The 23,648-nt window shown below is 44.2% G+C and overlaps 1 protein-coding gene across 1 annotated transcript in view; it reads right to left on the bottom strand.

Annotated features, from left to right (window-relative positions):
• Positions 1-527: 527 nt before the first annotated feature.
• The window catches only part of LOC123160637 (putative protein TPRXL), a 75,885-nt gene continuing 52,764 nt past the window's right edge, over positions 528-23,648 (bottom strand). The window contains exons 4-6 of the mRNA XM_044578463.1: positions 2,316-2,684; positions 2,122-2,229; positions 528-2,029 (exon numbers count right to left, since the gene is read on the bottom strand). Of these exons, the coding sequence (XP_044434398.1) occupies positions 1,916-2,029; positions 2,122-2,229; positions 2,316-2,684 (591 nt within the window). The 3' untranslated portion in view covers positions 528-1,915. The remainder of the gene's footprint in view (positions 2,030-2,121; positions 2,230-2,315; positions 2,685-23,648) is intronic.

Here is a 23,648-nt window from a genome sequence, read left to right on the forward strand (position 1 = left end):
GTTGTCACACTACAGGAATCAGCTACTTTGCCGTCTGCCACGGCGGACGGCAAAGGCATGAACGGCGGATGGCAAAGGCCTTTGCCATCAGCCGCGGACGGCAAAAGGCTCCGGCAAAGTAGGCTACGGCAAAGACCTACTTTGCCGTCTGCTTTCGGCGGCTGACGGCAAAGGCGCCTTTGCCGTCTGCCGCGGACGGCAAAATGAGTAGTGTTAGTGTCCGTTAGGTGGCTAACGGCAGCCTTTGCCGTCCGCCAGCTGATGGCAAAGGCTGCAGGCTCTTTGCCATCTGTTGGCAGATGGCAAAGAGACCAAATAGGCATTAATTCTGTTTCTTCTTATATCAATTCATTTTCACAGAAAATCAAACACATATATATATATATGACCAATATAGCATATCCAACACATATTACCAATACTCATGAACACATATATATCCAACACATGTTACCAATATATAGTCATGAACACATATATATCCAACACATATCCATGAACACATATCCAACAAATATTACAAGGAATGATCTAAAACTAAATATCTATTTTCCTAAAAAACTATCTTATTACTAAGATCTTCTCCGGATCTTCTTGTTTTCTTCCAACCTGCATAATAAAAACACTAAGAAAGAGAGAATGGGTTAGGAGTAGAAATGTAGCATTTCACTTGGTAGTATAAATAGGCCCATATGCATGAAGGAAGTATTCTGATCCAAGTAGGAAGGACTATGGCTCATACCTGCGTTCATCAAAAGAGAGCAATCAAAACAATAAGCAGGCAGCGACGAGTGCTACACAGTATAATTGCCCAGGTGAGCGTTCGCAAATACAAAAAAACATATGGTATGAATTGCGCTCTTGTTCCCTCAACTTGTACACCGTATGTTTTATGTACCCCTAACCTGGTCTCAAGTAAATGTCATCATCAGCTTTAACATAGAAATCAGAATCGAACAACGCATAGGCAGCCTTAAAGAATGCTAACCTAAAACATAAGATTAAGATCTAAAAGCACAAAATCATCATATTCTTCAACCTCTCTTTCAAGAGCTGCCATCTTAGACTTGTCATTGCTTTTGCCGATCACAAATCTGAATGCCAGACCAGTAGCTTCCTCCAACCTGCACTAAAGTGAACATGATGAGAATTGCAAGAGCACTTAAGCGACATGATCACTGGATAGAAACCAAAATAAAAAATAGTTGTGACAATCATCAAGCAAAAGAACTTGGGCACGTTTACCACTAGAACTCTATAAGCAAATGTACAAATTCCCTGTACAGAACAATAGATTGTCCAACTTCATGCATCATCCTTCGAACTCAGGAAAGAAACTAATTAATCACTATTTATCAGTAGTAGTGAGAAGAGTGCAGCAATTCAAAAGGACACCCTGCCGATCGGAGGGGAGTCACGTCCGCCTGAGCGCGCGGCAGCGGCCGACGGAGCCGAACCCGGTGAAGATCCCGACGAAGGCCGTGACCTTGTAGTTTCTAGTGTTCTTCTTTGAAGGTTCTTTCCATTCAAGTTTCTAGTGTTCTTTTCTAGTACATGAGCATTGTTGACCCGATCCTTCTAATTTGTAATTAATATTAAGAGAATAGAGTGCATGATTGAAAAAAAATATCTTGGCAGGCACTGATAGTGCCTCAGACTTCTAGTTGACTCAGCACTACCCTGATGATACACACCTCCCCTGGTGTAATGTATAGTGAATTAAGCTATAGTATAGTGAATTAAGCTAGCAATTTTGTGTGAAATTCCTCTCACAAGTATCTTGAAATTCAACCTTGAACAGCAACATCAATATATTAAAATCATCCATATTTCAGGAGCACATTTTCAGTTATTCTAACAGCAACAGCGGCGCCTCGCGGCTTGATAACACAGTTAATTTGAAGATCTGTAATCTCTAGCTTACAAGGAGCATGCATGATGATCTTAGTGAACTCATTGGTGGATACATACATACCTCGGTGATGGAACAGCTGATGACCAAGGAGCTCACCAGGATGCGTGTCCTGGTCTGCAGAGCCGTACAAGAAAACAGAGCATCAGGTATGCTCGCGGCAAGAAGAACAGAGAGAGACGCCATGTTCAGAGAGAATAACACCGCACCTCGGGGAAGCTCCAGAGGATGCCCCAGGTGACGAAGAGGCGCGACCCGATCTGCGGCAGCGTGGCCGACACCGGCGACCTCACCAGCCCGACGAGCCCGTGGAGGATCTGGCATGGGACACGCAGGATGCAGGGCTCAGAAGTCAGGACTGAACAGATTGAGAGAAAGAAGCAAGATCCAGCGGGCGGCGTACCTCGAGGACGGCGGCGGTCTGCACGAGCTGGAGCGGCCGCTCGACGGCGGCGTACACGTCCTCGTGCCCCGACCGGAGCAGCGCGTCCACGGCGTAGTAGAGCCTCGGCGGGCACCCGGGAGAGGGAGACCGTGGTGGCAAGGAACCCGGCGAGGCCGAAGAGGAGGCAGGCCGCGGAGACGGCCGGCGAGGAGAGGAGGCGGCAGAGCGAGGAGCGGCGGGGGCAGCGGTGGGTGCGGATCTGGTGGGCGTCGGGGAGGGGAGAGAGGGAGAGAAGAGATAACGGGCAGGGGGGAGAGAGGGAGAGAAGAGATAACGCGCGGTGGGTGTGGATCTGGTTTGCCGTCCGTTGTTTTGTCTCTTTGCCGTCTGCTTGCCGTCTGCTAGCAGACAGCAAAGAGGGGGCGTTTTTTTTCCGTAAACGGCTCGTTAGTGGGGGGCCACCTCTCTCTTTGCCGTCCGCCAGCTGACGGCAAAGATTCTTTGCCGTCCGCCAGCTGACGGCAAAGAAGTGACTGATGGCAAAGGCCTGTTTTGCCGTCTGCCATTTCTTTGCCGTCTGCTTTTGGGTAGCTGATGGCAAAGACCTTCTTTGCCATCCGCTAGCAGACGGCAAAGAGCTGGCAGATGGCAAATTAGCTGATTCCAGTAGTGTCATAAGGTCAAGGTACAACTCCAAGTTGTCCTGTTACCGAAGATCACGGCTATTCGAATAAATAAACTTCCCTGCAGGGGTGCACCACATTACCCAATACGCTCGATCCCATTTGGCCGGACACACTTTCCTGGGTCATGCCCGGCCTCGGAAGATCAACACGTCACAGCCCCACCTAGGCACAACTGAGAGGTGAGTACGCCGGTCTAAATCCTATGCGTGCAGGGGTCTGGGCCCATCGCCCATTGCACACCTGCACGTTGCGAACGCGGCCGGTGAGCAGACCTAGCCTCCCTTATACAAGAGCAGGCGTTCAAGTCCAACCCGGCGAGCACCGCTCAGTCGCTGACGTCAAGAAGGCTTCGGCTGATACCACGACGTTGAGTGCCCATAACTGTTCCCGCGTAGTTGGTTAGTGCGTATAGGCCAGTGGCCAGACTCAGATCAAATACCAAGATCTCGTTAAGCGTGTTAATTAAAGTATTCGCAAACGCCGACCAGGGCCAGGCCCACCTCTCTCCTAGGTGGTCTCAACCTGCCCTATCGCTCCACCACAAAGTAACAGTCGGGGGCAGTCGGGAACCCAGGCCCACCTCTACCGGGATGGAGCCACCTGCCCCTTCAGCCCCCATCTCCGAACAGTATCAGAAGTAATGTAACAGTATAAAGTATATAGCATATGCCCGTGATCACCTCCCAAAGTGATCACGGCCCAGTAGTATAGCATGGCAGACGAACAAGAGTGTAGGGCCACTGATGGAATACTAGCATCCTATACTAAGCATTTAGGATCGCAGGTAAGGGTAACAACTGTAGCAACAATGACAGGCTTTGCAGCAGAATAGGATTAACCGAAAGCAGTAACATGCTACACAACTCTAATGCAAGCAGTAGAGAGAAGGAATAGGCGATATCTGGTGATTAAGGGGGGGTGGCTTGCCTGGTTGCTCTGGCAAGGAGTAAGGGTCGTCAACACCGTAGTCGAACTGGGGGTCGTCGGTGACGTAGTCGTACTCAATCGCATCGACACCAGACTCGGGGTCTACCAGACAAGAAGAGGGGGAAGAAACAGTAAATACGGAGCAAACAAGGCATCACAAAAATATAACAAGGCAATACGCGGTGCCAGGGGTGATCTAACGCAGGGATAGGTGATACCGGCGAAGGGGGAAAACATCCGGGAAAGTATTCCCGGTGTTCCGCGTTTTTGGACAGACGGACCGGAGGGGGAAAGTTCCATGTTTGCTATGCTAGGGATGTGTGGTGGACTAACGGGCTGCGTATTCGGATTCGTCTCGTCGTTCTGAGCAACTTTCATGTACACAGTATTTTCATCCGAGTTACAGATTATTTTATGTTAATTTTCTAAAGTTTCAACAATATTCTAGAAATATTAATAATTCGAATTATCCATAGAATAAACTTTTGTTACCTAGTGTTACTCTAGCCCGCCTGTATGACAGTGGGGCCAATGGGGTTGTGTTGACCCAGTCAAAGGTTGACCGGTCAACATATGAACAGTGCCAATGGGTCCCTCGTGTCATTGCCTTTACTTCAATTAGATGATTTTAATTATTTTCTTTAGGCAGGGGGAGCCAACGTCAGTGACTATTAGTAGTAGTATGGCATTAACAGTAATTAGATCCTAATCTAATTAGGCCCAGCCCCATATGGCGTAGCACTAGCTAGCCATTGTGTGGCTGTACGTGAAGCTCACGCACAAGCACACACGAACGACGCTGGTGGCCATGGCCAAGCAGCATCAGCAGCAACTAACGACTCCAGTAGAGCAGCAGTAGCATGGGTAGCAGCAGCGCAAGGGCAGCAGCAGTAGTAATTAGCAGCAGCGGCAGCACAGCATCAAGAAGCAGTAGCAGTTTCGAGCAGCACGCAGCAGCAGCACAGTAGGCAGAGCGGGCGAGCGGCCGGACTTGGCCGTACGAACGACGGCCGGCGGCGGTGCACAACGGCGGCGGCGACGACCAAACGGGAGCCTCCGGCGGCCATTTGAGGCGTGGCTTGAGCCTACGGGTTTAGCTTGCAGCTGCGCATCTAATGGCGCAAGCGGCCAAGGCAGGGGATGGCTGGAGCGGTGCACGAGCCCGACGGCGGTCGGAGCTCGGCCTTGCGGCGACGGCGCCTGGGACGGCCAAATCAAGCAAGTGGATAAGGGGAAACGGACGGCGGCAACTAGTAACAGCAGTAGCGCAGCAGTGGTAGCGGCGCAGGAGCAGCAGCTGCTACGGGCGCGGGGCCGCTCGGCTGCGGCGACTACAAGTGGGGCGAGGCGCGCGGCGAGGGGATGCGTCGATCGCGGTGGACAGGGGGCAGGGTGCGTCGCGCGCGGAGGGCTTAGCAGGGCGGCCGTACCGTGCGGGAGCGCGCCCATGAGCGCGTACGGTCGCGGTGAGCGCGAGCTCCAGTGAGCTCGGCCATGGTGGCATACGACATTAATCGGCGGCGGGAGCAGAGGGTAACCGAGGGGGAAGCAGAGGGGGGTCGACGGGGAGCTCACAGGGGTCTGTAGAGGTGCACAACGAGCTCGGGGAGGGCTCGACGGCGACGTTTTCCGGCGATGATGACGGCGATGCAGAGGAGGAAGACAACCCGATCCCGACACGGTGATGGCTCCCGGGTCGCATTCGTTGGTGTGGAGGACATAGTCGGGCACTGCGGAGCGGCTGGATACCTCGGCGGGGCGCGAGGACGACAGAGAGCGCGTGGGCGATGAAGGCTACGGCGATGGCGGCTCGGGTCATCGCGAGGGAAAAAAGAGGCGGCGCGAGGAGGGAGATGTGAGGGGCTAGGGTTTGTCGACGGGGTAGGGGACGAACTTATCCCCCCCGGGGATGCACTGGATGCCCGACATGGTGACACGGCGGCCGTTGAGGCGTGGATGGCCGCCACGATCTCCTGCTCCCACTGTAGTGAGAGCTAGCAGGAGAGGTGGAGGTGGGCTGGGCCTCTTACAGTGCGCGCGGGGCTGCGGGGCACTGTGGCACTAGGCCCAGTGGCACAGTAGGTGTTGGGCCTTTTCTTCTTCTTCCTTTTCTGTTCTTTTCTGTTTCTTTTATTTTGTCTTTATTTTAGTCTTATAAAATATAGATTTGATTTCTAAATTATTATTATAATTTAACTCACTGCCACAAAAGGTTTTACTCCAAAATAAAATATTTTAATATTTCATAAGATACAAAAGGCATTTAGTTAAATATTATAGCCATTGTTTTAATTAGTTTTGTGCATTTAATTATTTTATAAAAATGTGGTTTCTCCACTATTATTACTTATTAGTTATTTGTCACACCCAGAACATTTTAGTTTTAAATATTCGAAAACTTTTATAGTTTGACTTGATTTTGATTTTGAATTCGAACGAGATTTGAATCATCGTGAAACTAACATTTGTAATCGTGGTGATGTGGCATCATTAGTAGAGGATTACTGTAGTTTAATTATCCGGACATCACAGTTCGGTTAACCATTCACGTGACGCCACGTGTCTTGGTTTTAATGGCTATAGGAGGTGCTGTGTGGACAGCTGCTTGACTGAACGGGAGGCGCGCGAGCGCAGTCCGGTGCGCAGGCTCACCGGGAAGTGTACAAGTTGTTCAACGTAGGATCTGTGCATCTCTTCAACGCAAACAGTTCAGATTAGGGTATGCAAATTAAAGCCAGACTTCGGCGCTAAGCCAAGAGACACTGCGATTTGTCAAAATATGCAGCTAAAAATCAATATCACCATCTATTTTTTGCAACTAAAAATCATTAATTAAGCATATATTTCATTCATACTAGAGATTAAGCAGTCGTTCTCACCGGGAGCGAGACAGCCTTGGATCACCGCCCGCCTCGCTCCCACTGGTCTATATTAATGGCGCCGCCGAGCGGCCGCACCCACCCATCCTCGCCACACACACAATTCCTCTCTCCCCGCCCGCATCCTCGACGCCTCTCTGAGTCCTCAAAGCCGTCAGTGTACGAGGATGCCGCCGAAGCGCCCCATCGGAGGGAGTGGCGACGCCAGGGCTGCTGAAGCACTGGAGCACGGTGTGAATATGGAGACAAAGGTTCCCGTCCCCACTGACGAGGTGGAGAACGAGGCTGCCAACAAGCGGAGGCGGGTCGAGAAAGAACCGGAAGCGACTCCAGCAGGCCTAGAATTCATGAACAACCTCCCCGATGATATGTTGATAGTCATGATATCCTTCCTACCAGTCAGAAATCGGGCAAGGACAGCCACCGTTTCCCGGCGGTGGCGCACCCTATGGCTCCGCACCCCTGTCGACCTCCTCCACACCCACAAGCTCTGCCATGGCTATCGCCAAAGCTTGGATGCGTTCTCCCAGATCCTCGGCAGTCACCATGGCCCAATCAAAGGCCATATCGCGGTCAAGTTCCGTTCCAATGGCAAGGAGCGAGCCAAGCTTGACGAGTGGTTCCGATCCTGCGCCATAGATCAGCTCGAGAAGCTAAGTTATAATGATGGGCATATGAGCTTGATGCCAACGTCTGTGCTCCGCTTCGCGCCCACGTTGTGCCTCGCCAAGTTCATGAACTGCCATTCCCCCCCTTAATGACGCGCCCGCTCTTTTTCTACCACGACTGAAGCACCTCGAACTTGTCGCCGTCCGCATCCCAAAGGATGACATGGAGCGCCTGCTCCACGGCTGTACTGCACTCGAGTTCCTTCGTCTTAAGGCAATGAATTGGTCGAGTACCTTGCACATCACCTCCAAGACTCTCCGCACTATTTATGTGTGTTGCTGGTGCTGCAACGAGAGATCACAAAAGGTGGACCACAATATGGCCATCCAGGACACACCTTCACTTGAGAGATTACTTGTAGTTGATCAACAAGGTCCTACAAGAATCAATGTCATTTCTGCGCCGAAATTGAAAGTGGTGGGCTACTCGTCTGTCAAATACTACAACTTTCAGGTACAACAGTCGCCTTATATACCTCTCCTTCTTGATATCAATGTTATAACTAATTTTGAAGATGTATGTTCGTCTGTCATCCAGCGAAGCTTCACCCAGACTCTGGGCACAGTGAAGGTCTCGGCACTAGAATCTGTCGTCCCCAACCTGGGCCAAGTTTTCAGTTGCCTGAGATGCTTTCTGTGCCTGAAGAAGCTATATATCGAGGTGATGTTCCTTTCCTGTTAAATGTTAACCATAAGGGAGTTCAATTTTTTGCACCTTTTCCCAAGTTCACAATGATAATGTACTACTATTTCTGAAGGAATTTTGGAGGATTTTAGGACATACACCCCCACCCCATATTGGTTGCTTCATTCATATGGTTACAATCGTCCATAAGAATTTCTCCTTTGGATTCATCTGTACTAGTTTTCTTAGGGAAATTTTCATCCAATCCAACCTCTTGTGAAGAAGGCTACATCTTTCTAGATTGTAATCAAATGCCCATGTTAATCATGCCAAATCGAAGATGGCACGTTGGTGCATTTTACCAATCCTGCAAACCAAATGGACGTGTAGCAGTGTTCAAAACTGCATGTAGGCACTAACACGTTCTCTTCTTTTGCAGTGCATATTAGGCCCGGTGGATGATGTTTATAACGACAATCACATCGAATGCCTAGATCTGCATCTCTCAAATATTACTTTGAACTCCTACCGAGGGACCCCACCGGAGATTACACTCGCTAGGTTCTTTCTTGCTAGAGCAAAGGTGCTGAGTGTACTGAGGTTGAACACGCATTTAATTAGGAAAGATCAATGGTATGATCATCAGAGCCGGCTGGTACTGTTGAATGGAAGTGCCTCCAAAAATGCCAAACTTCATATGGGAAGAACATATGGCAAAGCAATTGGAAATCATTGTGTCAAACCCATACATGACTTGTCAGCGGCTGATCCCTTTTCAGAAATGACGCAGCTTGCAATGTTTGAATTTGGGCGTTGTAATCTTTGAATTTGAACCTTCCAATATTTATGGTATTTATTATATTGAACCATTTATGTTCTCTTGTCTCAACGCAAACAGTTCATCCGGGTGAACCGCATGTCGTACATCGCACACACCTTGATCTGGCTGACCATTTCTTTTGTGTTGCCTAATCACAAACAGTTCATCCGAGTGAACTGTATGCTGTACATCGCACACACCTTGATTTGGCTGACCGTTTCTTTTGTGTTTCCTAATCACAAACAGTTCATCCAAGTGAACCGTTTGCTGTACATCGCACACACCTTCATCTGGCTGCCCGTTTCTTTTGTTCCTACTCATCGAAAACAGTTAATTGAACTGAAGCGTATGCCTTGAATCACACACGCACCTAAAATCTGAACCGTGTTTGATGCATCCATCATCGCAAACGTTTTGCGCCTTTTTTTATGGTTTTTTACACCACCGTTTGCGATTATTGCATCGCACACAGTTTTGTCGTAGGGTCTCTGATCGTAGTGTCGCGTTAGCAGCATCCTGCAGTAGTGCTCGCTATGTGATCAACACCCAAAGGCATTACTAGAGTCAGTAATCTAGTTCACATCGCCATGTGATTAACACCCAAAGAGTACTAAGGTGTGATCATGTTTTGATTGTGATCGAGAGAGGTTTAGTCAATGGGTCTGCCACATTCAGATCCGTATGTATTTTGCAAATTTCTGTGTCTACAATGCTCTGCATGGAGCTACTCTAGCTAAATGCTCCCACTTTCAATATGTATCAAGATCGAGACTCAGAGTCATCCAGATCGGTGTCAAAGCTTGAGTCGACGTAACTCTTTACGACAAACTCTTTATCACCTCCATAACTGAGAAAAATCTCCTTAGGTCTCTAAGGATAATTTTGACCGTTGTCCAGTGATCTACTCCTAGATCAATATTGTACTCCCTTGCCAAACTCAGGGCAGGGTATACAATAGGTCTGGTACATAGCATGGCATACTTTAAGAACCTATGGCAGAGGCATAGGGAATGACTTTCATTCTCTCTCTATCTTCTGCCGTGGTCGGGCTTCGAGTCTTACTCAACTTCGCACCTTGCAACACAGGCAAGAACTGCTTCTTTGACTGTTCCATTTTGAACTACTTCAAAAACTTGTCAAAGTATGTACTCATTGAAAAAACTTATCAAGCGTCTTGATCTATCTTGATGCTCAATATGTAAGCAGCTTCACCGAGGTGTTTCTTTGAAAAACTCCTTTCAAACACTCCTTTATGCTTTCCAGAAAATTCTACATCATTTCTGAAAGGTGGTAGTGCTCCCACTCACTTTCTTATAAATACAGGCTTCGCCGCAAGTCTGTATAGAACTATATGCTTTGATCAACTCATCAAAGCGTATATTCCAACTCTGAGATGCTTGCACCAGTCCATAAATGGATCGCTGGAGCTTGCACACTTTGTTAGCACCTTTAGGATCGACAAAACCTTCTGGTTGCGTCATATACAACTCTTCTTTAAGACATCCATTAAGGAATACTGTTTTGACATCCATTTGTGAGATTTCATAAAATGTGTCAATTGCTAACATGATTCGGACAGACTTAAGCATCACTATGAATGAGAAAATCTCATCATAGTCAACACCTTGAACTTGTCGAAAACCTTTTTTGACAATTCGAGCTTTGTAGATAGTATCACTACCATCAGCGTCCGTCTTCCTCTTGAAGATTGATTTATTCTTAATGGCTTGCCGATCATCGGGCAAGTCCACCAAAGTCCACACTTTGTTCTCAGACATGGATCCTATCTCAGATTTCATGGCCTCAAGCCATTTCGCGGAATCTGGGCTTGATATGTCTCCAACGTATCTATAATTTTTGATTGTTCCATGCTATTATATTATCTGTTTTGGATGTTTAATGGGCTTTAATATACTCTTTTATATTATTTTTGGGACTAACCTATTAACCGAAGGCCCAGTGCCAGTTTCTGTTTTTTTGCCTATTTCAGTGTTTTGCAGAAAAGGAATACCAAACGGAATCCAAACGGAATGAAACCTTCGCGAGGATCTTTCTTGGAACGAACGCAATCCAGAAGACTTGGAGTTGAAGTCTGGAACTCCGCGAGGCGGCCACGAGGCAGGAGAGCGCGCCCCCACCCTCGTGGGCCCCACGGAGCTCCATCGACGTACTTCTTTCGCCTATATATACTCTTATACACTAAAAACATGGGGGAGAGCCACGAAACCACTTTTCTAGCGCCGCAACTTTCTGTACCCGGGAGATCCTATCTTGGCGCCTTTTCCGGCGATCTGCCGGAGGGGGAATCAATCACGGAGGGCTTCTACATCAACACCATAGCCTCTCCGATAAAGCGTGAGTAGTTTACCACAGACCTTCGGGTCCATAGTTATTAGCTAGATGGCTTCTTCTCTCTCTTTGATTCTCAATACAAAGTTCTCCTCGATGTTCTTGGAGATCTATTCGATGTAATACTTTTTGCGGTGTGTTTGCCGAGATCCGATGAATTGTGGATTTATGATCAAGATTATCTATGAATAATATTTGGTTCTGCTCTGAATTCTTATATGCATGATTTGATATCTTTGCAAGTCTCTTCGAATTATTGGTTTAGTTTGGCCTACTAGATTGATCTTTCTTGCAATGGGAGAAGTGCTTAGCTTTGGGTTCAATCTTGCGGTGTCCTTTCCCAGTGATAGTAGGGGCAGCAAGGCACGTATTGTATTGTTGCCATCGAGGATAAAAAGATGGGGTTTATATCATATTGTTTGAGTTTATCCCTCTACATCACGTCATCTTGCTTAATGCGTTACTCTGTTCTTATGAACTTAATACTCTAGATGCATGTTGGATAGTGGTCGATGTGTGGAGTAATAGTAGTAGATGGAGAATCGTTTCGGTCTACTTGACACGGACGTGATGCCTATATTCATGATCATTGCCTAGATATTCTCATAACTATGCGCTTTTCTATCAATTGCTCGGCAGTAATTTGTTCACCCACCGTAATACATGCTATCATGAGAGAAGCCACTAGTGAAACCTATGCCCCCGGGTCTATTTTATATCATATAAGTTTTCGATCTACAATTCTAGTTTCCTATTTATTTTATTTTGCAATCTTTACTTTCCAATCTATACAACAAAAATACCAAAAATATTTACTTTACTATATTTATTAGATCTCACTTTTGCGAGTGACCATGAAGGGATTGACAACCCCTTTATCGCGTTGGTTGCAAGGTTCTTGATTGTTTGTGCAGGTACTAGGTGACTTGCATGTAATCTCCTACTGGATTGATACCTTGGTTCTAAAAAACTGAGAGAAATACTTACGCTACTTTGCTGCATCACCCTTTCCTCTTCAAGGGAAAACCAACGCATGCTCAAGAGGTAGCAAGAAGGATTTCTAGCGCTGTTGCCGGAGAGATCTATGCTCAAGTCAAGACATACCAAGTACCCATCATAAACTCTTCTCCCTCGCATTAAATTATTTGCCATTCGCCTCTCGTTTTCCTCACCCCCACTTCTAAAACGATTTTAAAAAACGTTTGCCTTTCTATCGTCATGGCCGTACCAAAAGGGGCTAAGGGTTTTCTCCCGGGTTTTAATACTTTGGATAGTCCCTCTGTCCTTTCTAGGCTCATAAATAATGATGCTATGGAAAGACTTCTACCGGGGTTATCGATGACAGTTTGAATAATTTCGATGAAGATGACCCCGGAATTTTTCGTTATTTGCTTGATGAAACTTTGAAAGATGCTTGGGATAGGCTATTGAGGATCCGAGCCAGCTATGTGCCCCAATATCAAATTGAGATATACTTAAAAAGTTTTTATGTTGGCTTACCATCTTCTTTCAAGCAAGTTTTGGATTCTATTTTTGAAGAAGGTTTTCTTGAGGGGGATGCCATCGATACCTATGAAAAGATGAAAACTATATTTGGGCACCCTATGTGATGGGGATATGACTATTGGATATGACCAGCCCAGGAGGGGCCGGGTTATCCCGATGGCGGTTCATCTAAATGAATCCCAAGAGTGTATTGAAGATGGCGGTTCATAACAGGCTTATTAAAAGGCCCAAAGCCGAAGGCGGCTTGAGGCCTGTAAGTGTAAACCGCCATGTATATGTAACTTGTATTGTAAGGCATGTAAGATAAGTCACCGGGCCGAACACGTTTTTATGAGCCGGCCGGGACTCTGTAGGCCGCAGGGCGTCAACCCATGTATATAAGGGGACGACCCGGCAGCGGCTTAGGGAAAGAAACAACAGATCGAAACCAGGCAAAGCGTATTCGCTCCCCGGTAATCGACACCCTAGCAATACCACCTCAAATTGGATTAGGCACTACAAAAAAAGACACATCCGTGACATTTTGGGCCGAACGAATTTTTTTCCTGTCATACTTATGACACTTCTATGACGATAATTGTGACAAAACCCAGTATCATCATAGATGTGGAGGGGTCCTACTTCTATGATAAAAAATCATGACAGAAAATGGGCTTTTTGACCTGGGCGGGCCAGAGACGCAGCTGCATGACATTCTTTGGGCCGTCCATGACGGAAAAACCGTGGTAGAAGCGAGGGCGAGGAAAATATTGGGGAGTTACCGGTTACGGTGGCTGGTCGGGGGACGAGCGATGTGATGACCCACAAGTATAGGGGATCTATCGTAGTCCTTTCGATAAGTAAGAGTGTCGAACCCAACGAGGAGCAGAAGGAAATGATAAGCGGTTTTCAGCAAGGTATTCTCTGCAAGCACTGAAATAATAGGTAACGGATAGTTTTGTGATAGGACAATTTGTAACGAGCAACAAGTAACAAAAGTAAATAAAGTGCAGCAAGGTGGCCCAATCCTTTTTGTAGCAAAGGACAAGCCTAGACAAACTCTTATATAGAGAAAAGCGCTCCTGAGGACACATGGGAATTATCGTCAAGCTAGTTTTCATCACGTTCATATGATTCGCGTTCGGCACTTTGATAATTTGATATGTGGGTGGACCGGTGCTTGGGTGCTGTTCTTACTTGAACAAGCATCCCACTTATGATTAACCTCTATTGCAAGCATCCGCAACTACAACAAAAGTATTAAGGTAAACCTAACCATAGCATGAAATATATGGATCCAAATCAGCCCCTTACGAAGCAACGCATAAACTAGGGTTTAAGCTTCCTTCACTCTAGCAACCCATCATCTACTTATTACTTCCCAATGCCTTCCTCTAGGCCCAAATAATGGTGAAGTGTCATGTAGTCGACGTTCACATAACACCACTAGAGGATAGACAACATACATCTCATCAAAATATCGAACGAATACCAAATTCACATGACTACTAATAGCAAGACTTCTCCCGTGTCCTCAGGAACAAACATAACTACTCACAAAGCATATTCATGTTCATAATCAGAGGGGTATTAATATGCATCAAGGATCTGAACATATGATCTTCCACCAAATAAACCAACTAGCATCAACTACAAGGAGTAACCAACACTACTAGCAACCTACAGGTACCAATCCCAAACTATGAGACAAGAATTGGATACAGGAGATGAACTAGGGTTTGAGAGGAGATGGTGCTGGTGAAGATGTTGATGGAGATTGCCCTCTCCCGATGAGAGGAGCGTTGGTGATGACGATGGCGATGATTTCCCCCTCCCGGAGGGAAGTGTCCCCGGCAGAACAGCTGTGCCGGAGCCCTAGATTGGTTCCGCCAAGGTTCCGCCTCGTGGCGGTGGAGTCTCGTCCCGAAAGCTTGCTTATGATTTTTGTTTGGTCGAAAGACTTCATATAGCAGAAGATGGCCACCGGAGGACCAACAGGGGGCCCACGAGGCAGGGGGCACGCCTAGGGGGTAGGGCACGCCCCCACCCTCGTGGACAGGTGGTGGCCCCCCTGACGTATTTCTTCCGCTCAGTATTTTTTATTATTTCCAAAAATAACTTTCGTGGAGTTTCAGGACTTTTGGAGTTGTGCAAAGTAGGTCTCTAATATTTGCTCCTTTTCCAGCCCAGATTTCCAGCTGCCGGCATTCTCCCTCCTTATGTAAACCTTGTAAAGTAAGAGAGAATAGGCATAAGTATTATGACATAATGTGTAATAACAGCCCATAATGCAATAAATATCAAAGCATGATGCAAAATGGACGTATCAACTCCCCCAAGCTTAGACCTCGCTTGTCCTCAAGCGGAAGCCGATAACGATAAATATGTCCACATGTTATGAGGTAGAGGTGTCGATAAAATGAAATATGGACATGAGGGCATCATGATTATTCTCATAACAGCAACATATATGGACATTTTCATATGATTTCTTATGCTCAAGTAATAATCTATTCACAATGCAAAGTATGATCAGAAACTTTATTGAGAACTAACAAACTATAATATGAGTCATTGAAGCAATTTTAATTTATCATAACATCAGAAAGATTCTATGTCAGAGCTTTATAGCAAGTCCACATACTCAACTATCATTTAGTCTTTCATAATTGCTAACACTCACGCAATACTTGTGGTTACGGAGTTTTAATCGGACACAGAGAAAGATAGGGGCTTATGGTTTTGCCTCCCAACCTTTTACCTCAAGGGTAATGTCAACAATAATAATTCATGCTAACCCACATCCAATTATATATATATATATATATATATATATATATATATCAGGATCTTTCCAACATCCTGTGCTTGCTAAAGGATAAAATGTAAAAAAGGAGAGGTGAAGATCACCATGACTCTTGCATAAGGTAGAAGATAATAATAAAAGATAGGCCCTTCGCAGAGGGAAGCAGAGGTTTCCATGCGCTTTCAAGGTTGGATGCACAATATCTTAATGTGAAAGAACGTCACTTTATATTGCCACTTGTGATATGAACCTTTATTATGCAGTCCGTCGCTTTTATTTCTTCCACATCACAAGATCGTATAAAGCTTATTTCCTCCACACCAATCAATCATACATATTTAGAGAGCAATTTTTATTGCTTGCACCGATGACAACTTACTTGAAGGATCTCACTCAATCCATAGGTAGATATGGTGGACTCTCATGGCAAAACTGGTTTAAGGGTTTTTGGAAGCACAAGTAGTATCTCTACTTGGTGCAAAGAATTTGGCTAGCATGAGGGGGAAAGGCAAGCTCAACATGTTGGATCAATATACTTTATCTCAGATATAAGAAAACATAACCCATTACGTTGTTTTCCTTGTCCAACATCAACTCTTTAGCATGTCATATTTTAATGAGTGCTCCCAATCATAAAAGATGTCCAAGATAGTATATTTATATGTGAAAACCTCTCTTTCTTTATTACTTCCTATTAATTGCAACGATGACCAAAGCTATGTTTGTCAACTCTCAACAATTTTTAATCATCATACTCTTTCTATGTGAAGTCATTACTCTCAAGAAGATCAATATGATCTCTTTATTTCTTTTTATTCTTTTCTCTTTTCTTTTTTCTTTTATTCACTCAAGATCATAGCCAGATAATCAAGCCCTTGACTCAACTCTAATCTTTATTATATATAGGTCACTGACTCGATTACATAGAGAGATCATAAAGCAAAACTCAAAACTAGATGATGCCATAAACTTTATTCTACTAGATCAAGATACTACTAATAGGATCAAACTAAGAAAAACGGTAAAGATAGGAGTGTGTTGGTGATACGATACCGGGGCACTCCCCCAAGCTTGGCAGTTGCCAAGGGGAGTGCCCATACCCTTGTGATTATGTCTCCTTTGCTGGTGAAGGGATTGTTGATGATGTAGGCTTGTCGTCCATCTTCCAAGGCATAGGCTCACCATCATAGAAGGATGATCGAGTCTCCGGGGTCCTTAAATCTGCAGCCAAACTCATCCTCTTGAATCTATATTCATACTCACAGTTTTGGTTTTGCAGGTCATAGATTTGGGCTTGGAGGTGCTCGATTTTCTCGTGGAGCTTGAAGATGGCCTCCCCAATGTCCTTGGCATCCAGCTTGTGGTTATTGGTGAACTCCGTGATCATTATGTGATTGGAGTCAAGTCCACTCTCTACCATCTCCTGGCACTTGAAAACTTGTTGCTCCATTGCTTCAAGACTTGTCTCCACGCTTCCGGTCCTCCGTGGTCCCTCAACATCGCGGATGTGGAGCACCCCCTCACGCATGTCAATGGTTTGAGGGTGTTGCAGCACCTCCGCGAGGTAGGGGTTGATGACCTTCTCGAAGAACTTGTCCTTGGGGGCACTTGGAGACGTCATGATGATCTAGTTATGTTAGAAAAACAGCTCGAAACAAGAATAGAGGATATTTGCGTGATACAGGAGTCAAAACCTTTGGGAGATTATATAATGAATTTTTACCGACCAAAATATGTAACGTGCAAGAAAACGGAGTCCGGAGAGCACACGAGGTGCCCCCGAGGTAGGGGGCGTACCCATGGGGGGTAGGGCGCGCCCTCCACCCTCATGGAGGCCTTGTGTCCTTCCCGGGCTGCTTCTTATTTTTCTATTTTTCTAAATATTCCAAAACGGAGAAATATTACCATTAGAATTATTTTGGAGTCGGTTTACTTACCGTACCACATACCTATTCCTTTTCGGAGTCTGAAACGTTCCGGAAAGTGTCCCTTATGTATTCCTCCGGGGTTACGGTTTCAATAACATTGGTTTCAACATTTATGGGATTACCTGAGATATAATGTTTGATTCTTTGACCGTTCACCACCTTCGGATTTGTGCCTTCGAAGTTGTTGATTTTTATGGCACCGGAACGATAGACCTCCTCGATAACGTAAGGGCCTTCCCATTTAGAGAGAAGTTTTCCTGCAAAAAATCTTAAACGAGAGTTGTATAGAAATACATAATCACCTACATTAAACTCACGCTTTTGTATTCTTTTGTCATGCCATCTTTTAACTTTTTCTTTAAACAACTTGGCATTTTCATAGGCTTGGGTTCTCCATTCATCAAGTGAGCTAATGTCAAATAACCTCTTCTCACCGGCAAGTTTGAAATCATAATTGAGCTCTTTAATAGCCCAATAAGCCTTATGTTCTAGTTCGAGAGGTAAGTGACATGCTTTTCCATAAACCATTTTATACGAAGACATACCCATAGGATTTTTATATGCAGTTCTATAGGCCCATAATGCATCATTCTCAAGTTTCTTGGACCAATTCTTTCTAGATCTATTAACAGTCTTTTGCAAAATTAATTTGAGTTCTCTATTACTCAATTCTACTTGACCACTAGACTGTGGGTGATAAGGAGATGCAATTCTATGATTAACATCATACTTAGCAAGCATTTTACGAAAAGCACCATGAATAAAATGTGAACCACCATCAGTCATTAAATATCTAGGGACTCCAAACCTCGGAAAAATAACTTCTTTAAGCATTTTAATAGAAGTGTTATGATCAGCACTACTAGTTGGAATAGCTTCTACCCACTTAGTAACGTAATCAACAGCAACTAAAATATGTGTATATCCATTGGAGCCAGGAAAAGGTCCCATATAATCAAAGCCCCAAACATCAATGGTTCAATAACAAGTGAATAGTTCATAGGCATTTCCTGACGTCTACTAATATTACCAATTCTTTGACATTCATCACAAGATAGGACAAACTTACGGGCATCCTTGAAGAGAGTAGGCCAATAAAAACCGGATTGCAATACCTTATGTGCAGTTCTATCTCCAGCGTGGTGTCCTCCATAGGCCTCGGAGTGACACTTGCGTAGGATCTATTCCTGTTCATGCTCAGGTACACAACGTCTAATAACACCATCTACTCCTTCTTTATAAAGATGTGGGTCATCCCAAAAGTAATGTCTCAAATCATAGAAATACTTTTTATTTTGCTAGTATGTGAAACTAGGTGGTATAAATTTAGCAACGATGTAATTAGCATAATCAGCATACCACGGAGTACTACGAGAAGCATTTATAACATTTAATTGCTCATCAAGAAAGCTATCATCAATAGGTAGTGGGTCATCAAGAACATTTTCTAACCTAGACAAGTTGTCTGCAACGGGGTTCTCAGCTCCCTTTCTATCAACAATATGCAAATCAAATTCTTGTAGCAAGAGAACCCGTCTAATAAGTCTAGGCTTAGCATCTTTCTTTTCCATAAGAAATTTAATAGCAGCATGATCTGTGTGAATAGTTACTTTAGAATCGAGAATATAAGGTCTGAACTTATCACAAGCAAATACGACTGCTAAGAATTCTTTCTCAGTAGTAGCATAATTTCTCTGGGCATTGTCTAGAGTTTTACTAGCATATTGAATAACATTTAGTTTCTTATCAACTCTTTGCCCTAGAACAGCACCTACAGCATAATCACTAGCATCACACATAATTTCAAAGGGTAAATTCCAATCAGGTGGCTGAACGATAGGTCCAGAGATCAATGCTTTCTTAAGTATTTAAAATGCTTCTACACAATCATCATCAAAGACAAATGGTATATCTTTTTGTAATAAATTGGTCAGAGGCCGAGAAATTTTTGGGAAGTCCTTAATGAACCTCCTATAGAAACCGGCGTGACCAAGGAAACTTCTTATACCTTTGATGTCCTTGGGACATGGCATCTTTTCGATAGCATCAACCTTGGCTTTATCAACCTCAATACCTCTTTCAGAAACTTTATGCCCCAAGACAATACCTTCATTAACCATAAAGTGGCACTTTTCCCAATTCAAGACAAGATTAGTTTCTTCACATCTCTGCAAAACTCGGTCAAGGTTGCTTAAGCAATCATCAAAAGAGGATCCATAGACGGAGAAGTCGTCCATGAAAACCTCACAAATCTTTTCACAAAAGTCAGAGAATATAGCCATCATGCATCTTTGAAAGGTAGCAGGTGCATTACATAAACCAAAAGGATACGTCTATAAGCAAAAGTACCAAAAGGGCAATTAAAAGTAGTCTTTGATTGGTCATTGGCTGACACAGGTATTTGAGAGAAACCAGAATAACCATCTAGAAAGCAAAAGTGTGTGTGTTTGGATAATCTTTCTAGCATTTGATTGATAAAAGGTAAGGGGTAATGATCTTTTTTAGTAGCTTTATTTAATTTGCGGAAATCAATTACCATCCTGTAACCTGTAACAATTATTGCGGGATCAACTCATCTTTATCATTAGGAACGACGGTAATACCTCCCTTCTTAGGGACACAATGGACAGGACTTACCCACTGACTATCAGCAACGGGATAAATTATACCTGCCTCAAGGAGCTTTAGTATTTCTTTTCTTACAACTTCCTTCATCTTAGGATTCAGCCGTCGTTGATGATCACGAACTGGATTGCGTCTTCCTCCAAATTTATTTTATGTGACATAGAGTGGGACTAATGCCCTTAAGATCATCAAGAGTATATCCAATAGCAGCACGGTGCTTCTTCAGAGTTTTCAATAATCTCTCTTCTTCATGCTCTGAAAGGTTAGCACTAATAATAACAGGATATATCTTTTTCTCATCAAGATAAGCATATTTAAGAGTATCAGGCAACGGTTTGAGCTCAAACACGGGATCACCCTTGGGTGGAGGAGGATCCCCTAGGATTTCAACAGGCAAATTGTGTTTCAGGACGGGTTCCTATTTAAAGAATACTTCATCTATTTCCCTTCTTTCATTCATAAACATATCATTTTCATGGTCTAGCAAATATTGTTCTAAAGGATCACTAGGAGGCACGGCAATAGAAGCAAGACCAATAATTTCATCCTTACTAGGTAATTCCTCTTCACGGTGTTGTCTACAAAATTTAGAAAAATTAAACTCATGAGACATATCACCTAGACCAATAGTAACAACATCCTTTTTGTAGTCTATCTTAGCATTAACGATGTTCAAGAAGGGTCTACCAAATATAATGGGACAAAAGCTATCTTGTGGGGAGCCAAGAACAAGAAAATCAGCAGGATATTTAGTTTTCCCACATAAGACTTCAACATCTCTAACAATTCCCATTGGTGAAATAGTATCTCTATTGGCAAGTTTAATTGTGACATCAATATCTTCTATCTCAGCAGGTGCAATATCATGCATAATTTCTTTGTATAAGTCAAAAGGTATTGCACTAGCACTAGCACCCATATCACATAAGCCATGATAACAATGATCTCCTATTTTAACAGAAATAACAGGCATGCCTACCACAGGTCTATGTTTATCCTTAGCACGAGGTTGGCAATTCTAGCAGTTTCATCACGGAAATGAATAACATGCCCATCAATATTATCAGACAAGAGATATTTAACAATAGCAATATTAGGTTCAACTTTAATTTGCTCAGGAGGTGTATAAGTTCTAATATTGCTTTTACGGACCACAGTTGAAGCTTTAGCATGATCCTTTATCCTAAAAGGGAAAGGTGGTTTCTCAACATAAGAAGTAGGAACAATAGGATCATTATAAGTGTTAGTCTTTTCTTCAACTTTAATAGGTGCATCTACTTTTACTTCTATGGGAGGATGATATTTAAACCACTTCTCCTTAGGGAGATCAACATAAGTAGCAAAAGATTCACAAAAAGAAGCTACTATCTCAGAGTCAAGTCCATATTTAGTGCTAAATTTACGGAAAACATCGGTATCCATAAAAGATTTAACACAATCATACTTAGGTTTCATACCTGACTCCTTACCTTCGTCGAGATCCCAATCTTCAGAGTTGCGTTTAATTCTTTCCAATAATTCCATTTGAATTCAATAGTCTTCATCATAAAAGAGCCAGCACAAGAAGTGTCGAGCCTGGTGCGATTGTTATCAGAAAGCCGAGCATAAAAACTTTGAATAATTATTTCTCCTGGAAGCTCATGATTGGGGCATGAATATAACATTGATTTAAGCCTCCCCCAAGCTTGAGCGATGCTTTCTCCTTCGCGAGGCCAAAAATTATATATATAATTGCGATCACAATGAACAAGATGCATAGGGTAAAACTTCTGATGAAATTCCAATTTCAATCGTTTGTAGTTCCATGATCCCGTATCATCACATAGACTATACCATGTCAATGCATCTCCCTTCAAAGATAAAGGGAAGACCTTCTTCTTAATAACATCACCGGTACACCTGCAAGCTTAAATAACCCACAAACTTCATCCACATATATTAGGTGCTCATCAGGAAGCTTTGTTCCATCTCCTGCAAAAGGATTAGCTAGCAGTTTTTCTAACATACCCGAAGGAATTTCAAAGTAAACATTTTCATCTTCAGTAGGTTCAGTAGGTTGAGGAGCAACTCTTTTCTCTACTGGTCGGGGTGAAGATACCCCGAACAAGCCCCTCAGAGGATTACTTCCCATAGTAACAAGTGACAATAAATTTCAACACACTATATAAATTTTGCCTTACCAAATTCCACCTACCAAAGGCGCTTCACTCCCCGGCAACGGCGCCAGAAAAGAGTCTTGATGACCCACAAGTATAGGGGATCTATCATAGTCCTTTCAATAAGTAAGACTGTCGAACCCAACGAGGAGCAGAAGGAAATGATAAGCGGTTTTCAACAAGGTATTTTCTGCAAGCACTGAAATAATAAGTAACAGATAGTTTTGTGATAGGATAATTTGTAACGAGCAACAAGTAACAAAAGTAAATAAAGTGCAGCAAGGTGGCCCAATCCTTTTTGTAGCAAAGGACAAGCCTGGACAAACTCTTATATAGAGAAAAGCGCTCCCGAGGACACACGGGAATTATCGTCAAGCTAGTTTTCATCACGTTCATATGATTCGCGTTCGGTACTTTGATAATTTGATATGTGGGTGGACCGGTGCTTGGGTGCTGTTCTTACTTGAACAAGCATCCCACTTATGATTAACCTCTATTGCAAGCATCCGCAACTACAACAAAAGTATTAAGGTAAACCTAACCATAGCATGAAACATATGGATCCAAATCAGCCCCTTACGAAGCAACGCATAAACTAGGGTTTAAGTTTCTGTCACTCTAGCAACCCATCATCTACTTGTTACTTCCCAATGCCTTCCTCTAGGCCCAAATAATGGTGAAGTGTCATGTAGTCGACGTTCACATAACACCACTAGAGGATAGACAACATACATCTCATCAAAATATCGAACGAATACCAAATTCACATGACTACTAATAGCAAGACTTCTCCCATGTCCTCGGGAACAAACGTAACTACTCACAAAGCATATTCATGTTCATAATCAGAGGGGTATTAATATGCATAAAGGATCTGAACATATGATCTTCCACCAAATAAACCAACTAGCATCAACTTCAAGGAGTAACCAACACTACTAGCAACCTACAGGTACCAATCCCAGACTATGAGACAAGAATTGGATACAAGAGATGAACTAGGGTTTGAGAGGAGATGGTGCTGGTGAAGATGTTGATGGAGATTGCCCTCTCCCGATGAGAGGAGCGTTGGTTATGACGATGGCGATGATTTCCCCCTCTCGGAGGGAAGTGTCCCCGGCAGAACAGCTCTGCCGGAGCCCTAGATTGGTTCCGCCTCGTGGCGGCGGAGTCTCGTCCCGAAAGCTTGCTTATGATTTTTCTTCGGATGAAAGACTTCATATAGCAGAAGATAGCCACCGGAGGACCAACAGGGGGCCCACGAGGCAGGGGGTAGGGCGCGCCCCCACCCTCGTGGACAGGTGGTGGCCCCCTGACGTTTTCTTCTACTCAGTATTTTTTATTATTTACAAAAATAACTTTCGTGGAGTTTCAGGACTTTTGGAGTTGTGCAGAAT

This window comes from Triticum aestivum, chromosome 1D, assembly GCF_018294505.1.
Source record: "Triticum aestivum cultivar Chinese Spring chromosome 1D, IWGSC CS RefSeq v2.1, whole genome shotgun sequence".
Classification (NCBI taxonomy): domain Eukaryota; kingdom Viridiplantae; phylum Streptophyta; class Magnoliopsida; order Poales; family Poaceae; genus Triticum; species Triticum aestivum.